The sequence below is a fragment of the Elgaria multicarinata genome, chromosome 14 (genome assembly GCF_023053635.1).
Source record: "Elgaria multicarinata webbii isolate HBS135686 ecotype San Diego chromosome 14, rElgMul1.1.pri, whole genome shotgun sequence".
Classification (NCBI taxonomy): Eukaryota; Metazoa; Chordata; class Lepidosauria; order Squamata; family Anguidae; genus Elgaria; species Elgaria multicarinata.
The window spans coordinates 11,609,012-11,617,344 of record NC_086184.1 but is presented as its reverse complement, the minus strand read 5'-3'; the positions used below and the strand labels follow the sequence as shown (position 1 = coordinate 11,617,344).

Genomic DNA, 8,333 nt, shown 5'->3' with positions numbered 1-8,333 from the left:
TCTGTTTTGTTCCTCCTCCTTCTAGGTCTAGTTAAAATCGCATTAACCGCACCATGATTCTCATCTAAGAAATGAAATGAAATGAAAATCCCATTTAAAAGCTATTAAAACTAAATCCCAAATTAATTTGTCAATAGTCACACCTTATCTTACAGAGTAATTAGTAAAAGTTCAATATACTTTCTGGCATGTAGTTGGGCCACAATTACAAGAGCAAAAAACAAGCGTCAAAACATCGAGCAGCCTATAAATTCCACAATCACTCAGATTTACATAGAAATAGTGAAAATCAGGACTTGGCTAGAATAGTTCATGTTAATATATATATATATATATTATTATTTCCCAGTTTGACTTACTAGCATACAGCAAGGTTTGCGTTGCACCTTTCACCATGGCACCCACATATTCAAAAATACTTTTTTAAAAGTTAAACTCAGGGAAAGAGTAAAAAATATATATATAGTGTTAAAAACAAACTCAAATTGGTTGTTAAAGGATAGTGCGAAGTAGAAAACATACAGGTGTTTGCAAGGGAGGGGGAATCACATGGAAGAGGGAGTAGTTATAACAACATCGGTTAAATGGAGATGTAGTTAATTTGGTTTGCAAAGAAAAAAGAAATATTATTGGACGATGACGAATTCAAGCATCTTCTGGCTGCTGGCTGCACCGTTACAGAGATCTTCCGAGCAATGTACACAAACCTAAGTAAGGGTTTAACTTCTGCAATACGTAGATATTATCCAGAAGCTTGATGTGCAAAGCTCCTTCTATCCTGCTACAATTCAGGGGCGGGTAAGCGATTCTCAGGCTTGCTTTGATTGCCCCTCTTCCAACTCTAGTCGGCAAGTTCTTTAAAGAGGGAATACTAGAAATCCAGAGAAGGTGGAATATTTCCAACCCCCCATTAAGTTTCCTCTCTCCAGTTTTAAATAGGCTCTGTCTCCTTTCTCCATCTGGATCAGGACCCCATTGCTGGCAGCTTCTCTGGTGACATCTTGGTCCCCAGCAAAGGCAGAGATCACCGGCCAACCGTTGAGCATCAAGCTCACCTGAGATGCAAGAAGGGAAAAACGAAAGCTCCATCAATGAAAGGGAAGAAAACATTATGCAGCTCTGGGAGTCTAGAGATACACACACACTCACACACTGGTAGGACATTTTTAATCCGACGTGCCCAGTAAATGGGAATCCACCCCCTTAATTTTTCATTAGATCTTTAACTGTTCCAGCAAGGGAACGCTAGCAAGACAATCCTAGGTACCTTTACTCAGAAGTAAGTCGCACTGTGTTCAGTGGGTCTTAATTTCGGGGGAAATAACCATCAAATTGCAGCCCAGGGCTGCAAAATCCTACCCACTCAATGGGACTCAAGAACAATGGGATTTACTTCTGAGTAGACATGCTTCGGATTGTGCCAAGCATGTTATTAATCAAAGTGTGATATTAGCATGGTATTAATGGGGGGGGGGATACAGTTGTGGCATCATCCACCCCATTCCTTCCCAGACAGCTGTCATTAGAAAATCTGTATTTCTCTGTCTGCAACACTGCTTCTAAAACGCACAAGGTAACCCTAAAGGACAGACATCTTATATCAGCAGGAGAAACAAAGAAGAAAGGGGGAAATGGGGGGACGGACAGTAAAAGGATTGGATGTAGGAATAGGGGTTGGTGGCACAGCGTAATGGGGTCACTCCCCCAAACTTTCTAGGAATAAGTTTTAGATAGCATTCTTGTCTTCCTTTTTAAAAAAGTGCAGTTCTTTCTGCTGCCAGAACAGAGTAATTGAGCTACCCAGGAGTCAACAACAGAATGTATTTGAGCCTTCTGCAGTACTATATTTCTACTCAGAACTCCCACCCTCGAAAAATATATATTGTATATTTAAATGTATATGCCACTTTTCCAATTCATGCACGCGCACACACACACCAGACAACAATAACCCAAATTAATTATAGATCTGATTTTTCTAGGGATTCCTAGAAGGAAAAAAAATTGCTCTTGTAAGCTTCATTTGTGACACGCAGCACAGCACGAAACCCCAGCATTTTGGGATCCCTCCAGATGCATTTCGAACATGGCTCAAATTCCAGTGTGAATCCCTTTCAGATGGATGCCACCTCTTGTGTTTAGAGTTTGCTTGTCCTTCAGGAAAGAAGGACCTGTGTGTGTGTGTGTTTCCTTGCTAAACCTCAAAGACAAGGGAAAGAGGATAAAGGCATCCAATCCCCAGGCAACATCTCTGAAGTACATCCAGGGAGGGCTGCTTATCCCTTTGTGAAGCAGCAAAAATGCCGAATCCCTGACAGCGCCAATATGCGTCCCATGGAGTTGAACCCTTCTACCTGCCCAAGCAAAGGAGATAAGTGTGTTTTGATACACCCAAGGCAAAACAACACAGCAGCCACACGTCATTAGAGATATACATTAGCGTAGATTCTATGCTCCCCATTCTTGATATCACTACAGCTACTGGTGCTTTTTAAACGGTGGATTGAGATTTATATATCAAAGTAAAGCAGTGCTCAAATAATGGGAGAAAGGTAGGAGCCCTTAATGAAATCCACAAACCCTCTCCCCCAAATTTAGCCAGTTCATGGTGTGTGTGTGTGTGTGTGTGTGTGTGTGTGTGTGTGAGAGAGAGTGAGTGTGAGTGTGTGAGTATGTATCCCCACTTTAGTGATCTAGAACAGCAATTAAAGGGACTGCCCTGCCTTAATTCGAGCAGACTCTAGATCTAGTCCTAAATGCAGAAATTGCCAGCTACTGATGAAGAACTGAGCTACTATCATGGCTTTCTAAATTAGTGAATAATCACAACTATAAATGTGTACGTATTTGCACATTTTACATATACAAGATTAGGGTAAATTATATATTATAGAGAAAGCACCCATATTTGGGCTACACACTTACTCCTGAGAAAACATGCACAGGATCAGGCACTTTATCAGTCCATTATCCAGAACGTAGCTTCTGCCATAGATCTAATTTTAGCTGTACAGCAAGATGGAGAAAGGAATATAGCTAAAGCTAAAAAAAAAGCCAAGCATCATTGCACCTATGTTCCTGGAAGACATTTAAAGGGTGCTTTATGCAGGCACCCTGCATAGTCCATGAGTCCTATTAGATCAATCCATATTATTTTGCTGGCTGGAAGTAGAGAAGGCCATGGTGCACCATACCAGAAGGGCCTACGGACATAGAATTCTGTCATCTGGATGACTCAACCAGACCAAGCCACAGTCTAATAAGAAAATGGGGGTGTATGGGCAAAAGGCTGGATACAAATAAATATTATAATAGTAATAATAATAATATGGGAGGGAGGAAAGAGGAAGCACCCAGCCAATTCAATCTTTCTGTGGCTATCCATGAAGTCCCAAGATGGGTTTGCTGAGCTTTTTCTCAAGGCTCCAATATACTCAGTCCATAAGCACAAAGGCCAGACCCATTCCCCAATCTGATATGCCCAAGATACTGGTGAGGTGTGACTTCTATGAGATATATCAGGCAACTCCCAGGCCAATTCAGAGAGAGAGAGAGCATGTAATTCTACCAGGTCAGTCCCTGTTCCTTATTGTTATGGGATGGGGGGATGACTAAAGGGTGATAAAACTGATGTAGTTACAGTATGTGCACAGATTGGAGAAATAGCGATCACTGTATCAACATTGGGAAAAGAGGTTAAAATGTGATTTGTGGAGGGTGAATTAAAAATCCACAAGCCACAGTTTATACAATATGAGATTGGCTCCAGTCCAGGATTACACCAAGGAAGGCAGAACATCATTTTTTAGACACCTCTACCTATATGTTTAAATATAGTCTTGTTAAACTAAAGGGTTCTACCCTTAAATGTGGCCTAAAAAACCATTTTAAATAAATTAAAATTAGAAATGTAGGCTGTAATCCTACGCACCCTTAGCCAGGAGTAAATCTCATTGAATTCAATGCGACTTCCTTCCTTATAGGCATGCACAGGATTTCACTGTTACTTGAAAACCACGATCCCCCGTCTTTACTATAGTGTGGCAACATTCCCTTTACGCTGCACGTGTAATTTGCAGTGTGAAGCATTTTATACATTTGGTACAAAATTTAGGCAGGTAGAAGTTGAGTAAATGTTAATCCCAACCTCAAAACAGCTACAAGGTGACTGGCTTCCACGCGACAAGTTCCTATCAAAGGAAGGGTATTGTATGGCAAGGAGGGAGAGGGAACAGCCTGGATTTCTACGGATCACAATGGAAGTAAGCGTGTTTTAGAATTGCATTCTTTGCTGCGGGAATACACCATTCTTACTCAGCCTGATCGTAAAGCATGTTTACTTGGAACTAAGCCCAACTTGATTCAACATGGCTTGCTTCTAAGTAAATGCACGTTGGATCACAACCCTGGCCGTAAAAGTAGTAGATGGACTGAAGTCCAGCCTGTCAAGAGAGAATGCGGGGGGGGGGGGCAGAGAGGTAGTTAATTGTGTACGGATCATAAATGCTCAGTTGTGGGGAGGTGGGCTTTGGGGATTCCATACGGAATCTATTCCCGTTTCAAGGATGGGTGGAGATTTGGACAAAAGCTGTGGTTAAGGAGGGCAGGGCTGCCTGAACAGAAGGACCAAGCATTCATCGGAGGTTGCCGTTTTAAAGCGTGATCACACAGAAATGTGTGGTTCCAATGGTTTTGCAGTGAAAATGTCTCTTCATCGGGACAGCGTTCTCCGACCTGGTGCTCGCCAGATGTGCCGGATTGCAATTCCCATCATTCTCAGCCAGTATGGGCCTCGTTGGGTGGGAATGATGTTAATTGCGGTCCAAATCATGTGGAGGGCGCCAGGTTAGGGAAGGCCAGTTTAGGGGGAAATTAACAGCTTTGCCGTCTTTCATTGGGTTCTGAATTTGAAACGGCACAAGGAAAGTTGCTCTTCTAAGAAGTTTAGTGGGAGAACACAGGTTTAGGCATCCAGGATGGGTATATAAAGGTTCATCATGGGGCCTTGACCCTACCTACACTCTGAAATCAGCCCTGCAAAATTCAGTGGGACTTACTTCCCGGTAAGAGCACACAAAAGAGTTAAAAGAAATCTTGTGCATGTGTTCTCTCTCTCTCTCTCTCTCTCTCTCTCTCTCACACACACACACACACACTCATGCCAAATGCAGAGTCCCTCCACAAACGAGCAAGAGCTGACCTGGATGGTTTGCCTGTTGTACACCTTCACCACGTGAAAATTAAAGCTGTAGATCCCCTTTCGGGGCGCTATGAAAGTGCTCCGTTCCGCGTCAAAGTTGAGTCCGACATTCACTAGTACCTACGAGGGAAACGGAGGGGAAAATGAGAAATATAGATGGAGAGAATGAGGGATTCGGGCAGCTGGACACATATACACAAAGAAATATGAGCATCTGCATCTGTTAGACAAAAGGCATGGCAGAATCGAGCTGGAGATTCCTCCGGTTTCCTCCCCTACAACCCGGCTCGAGCCATTGATCTGGGAAGCGGATCACGCACGTGTGTCCCCCACGCCCTCAACCAGCACACTAAAGTTTTAACGAGTAATTCGAATTCCACCCCACACACCCCTGGGGGGAGGAGTTTGTCTGAAAACTATACATCGTTCTGTAAACCTGGGATTCCCTTAGGCTCAGAGGAATGTAGAGGAGGGGGAGAGAAAAAGGGGGCAATCGCTCCGAAGGCAGCGCCCCTTCCATCCACCACGCCTAATAAGGCCCGGCCCACAGTCACCCCTGTAACACCCCCCCCCACCCGAATCTCATCAGAGTGCAGGCTGGTGGCTCCGATTTTGGTGGGGCTGAGAATCTATTCTGGGTTTCCAGCCAGAACTTTAAAGGAACTCTCCAAGGTGCTGAACCTATTTTTGTTGGCACGGATTCCCAGCCCCACCGCAATCGGACCCAACAGCCTCCCGCCCCGCCGCGATCTCCCATCTACCTGGTCGAAGTAGATGATCATGGTCCGGTTGCTCATCTCCGACGGCTCGTGGTTGGTGCTGCGGATGGCAGAGAAGGCCACCTTGGCGCTGCCCGAGCGCACCGAGATGCCCAGCGCCGTGCCCGTGGGGTCCGAGGCCGGGTTGGAGTCGCACACCACCAGGCACTTGCCTTCCAGGATGATGGGCTCCGTCTCGTTCTGCCCCAGCGCCACGCCGGCCAGCCACGCCAAGCCCAGGAGCTCCAGCGCCAGCATCGCGCCGAGCGGCCCGCCCGCGGCTTCTTTTCCCCCCCGCAACGCCAACAAGCCGGGGACGCTTCTAGGGGGTCGCCAGCAGGCGCAGCTTTCCCCGAAGGGACGGGCGGGCGGGCGGACGACTCCCTCCTCCTCCTCCTCCTCCTCGCCTGCGTCCTCCTCCCAACGGACGGTCTCCTCGGCGCTCCCCTTCCCGAGCTGCCCGCCTCGCTCTATTCCTCGATCGCGCCTCGACGTGTGCAGAGAAGATGCAGCAGCAGCTGCAGCGTAGACGGCGGCGACGGCGGCGGCGGCCCCTGGCAGAGCTCAGGAGCGCTCGAATGCATAGCGCAGAAGAGGAGGAGGCGGCGGCGGAGAAACGGGGGCAAAGAAGAAGAGGAGGAGGAGGAGGAGGCGCCGCCCGCCTGCTCGCTCTCCCGCTCGCTCGCCCGCCTGCTCGCCCGCCCGCCGCCGCAGCTATGGCCAAAGAAAGCTCCGCTCCGCCGCCGGAGCGCACAAAAGGCGCCGCGCCACGCGCCGACCCCGCCTTCCCAGCCCGCAACTCGCCAACCCCGGCCTTGCGTCAGCGCCGGCCACGCCCAGCCCGGCGCCGCCCGCGGCCAATGAGAAGCCAGCGCGCTCGCCGCCAGCCAATGGACGCCCAGTCCGTCTCCGGCTCCCCCCGAAGGCGGAGGCTTTTGGGTGATTAAGGTGATCCGGAGCAGGTGGAGAGAAGGAGCGAGAGCGAGAGCCGCGGCGGCGGATGACGGTGCTGGTTTGGCCGGGCCGGGCCTGGACTGGAGCGAGCGCCGCCTCTTCGTTCCTTCCAGCAGGTAAGGAGAGGAGGGGGGCTGTTTCAGTGAGGCAGAGAGTCGACTCTAAAGGAGCTCTCCATCCCCAAAATGGGCTCAGCGCCTTTGGGAGCCCCGTTCTGGCTTGGTTCTGAGTGAAACCCGGAGTGAAGTTACAACCCCTCTGAAAAAGGAGCCACCAGCCAGTTTGCAGGACGAAGACCGAAGCCAGCCGGCGAGGGGGTCCCATAGGATCCTGCTTTTGGATTGGACGGTTCTGGGGCTGGAGCGTCCAGACCCTGTTGAACTCCCTTCTGTCCACCAACCAGGGTCCCCATAGAGAGAACAGGGAAGAGGAAAAGCCTGCGTGTCTTTCACTGTTGCCCGCAGCTGGGACAACAATTTCCCAGGTAGGAGAGGCTCTTGAACTTAGAGAAAGCCCCGCCTCGCCAAGTGTGATCAGCTGCAGGCAGAGGAGGAAGAAGGAACGGAAATATGGGATCTGGGGGGAGCAGGTGATCCTAGGATGGGAGAGGACAGTGCAACATGTGCTGGAGCTCAGGAAAAGTCTGGGGCCTGGGTACCCTGAGAGTGAGACGGACAGACAGACAGACAGATGTGGTTATCTCTGTAGAAAGAGAAATCCAGGCTGTGATAGTTTAGCTTTCTCCAACCTGGTGCTGTCCTTGATCAGTCATTTGCTAATGATGGGGATTATAGTCCAATACAGCCACAGGGTACCAGGCTGAGGAAGATAAGAGTATCTGTGATCTGATACTAATAAGGAGGGGCTGGCTGTGATTACTAACCAGTGAGGGAGGGGGAAAACTACTCTGTGTATGCTCACAGCTCCAGTCTTAATGACACCTGTTCACAGGCCACTAAAATGGGGTTCTGATGAGCCCACGCTGGAGTAAAGCTTTGCATCCTATGCTAGTGTTTTGAATTTGGGGTTTGAAAAAGAAGGAGGGTTAGAGAGGGCCACAGGTGGGACAGAAAGGTTAAGAGCACAATCCTATGCACATTGAGATGGGGAAACATGTCTAGGATTGCACCTTAAGACTCTTAATGTGTAAATGATAGCCTGGTGCCCTCCAGATGTTTGGGACTACAACTGCTATCATCTGTCACCATTGAGCATGCTGGCTGGGACTGGTAGAAGTTGACGTCCAAAACATCTGGAGAGCACCAGGTTGGGGAAGACTGGTGATGTAACCTAACACCAGGGGCTGGCTGTGTGAAATGGAGAAGGGGAACTTCCTTCAGTTATGTAACAATGTGCGTGGGTGGGGTGGAGACTTCAGAGTTTGTGTGTCATTGTCGCAAACTGTTAGAAAGCTTCTGGAA

General features: G+C 48.3%; 1 protein-coding gene across 1 annotated transcript; it reads right to left on the bottom strand.

Annotated features, from left to right (window-relative positions):
• Positions 1–567: 567 nt before the first annotated feature.
• On the bottom strand, positions 568–6,229 carry CBLN1 (cerebellin 1 precursor). The gene is made up of 3 exons (XM_063140907.1): positions 5,962–6,229; positions 5,201–5,320; positions 568–1,055 (listed from the first exon to the last, which is right to left on the bottom strand). The coding sequence occupies exons 1-3, from the start codon at positions 6,214–6,216 to the stop codon at positions 858–860; spliced, it is 573 nt and encodes a 190-aa protein (XP_062996977.1). The 5' UTR covers positions 6,217–6,229; the 3' UTR covers positions 568–857.
• Between the last annotated feature and the right edge of the window lie 2,104 nt (positions 6,230–8,333).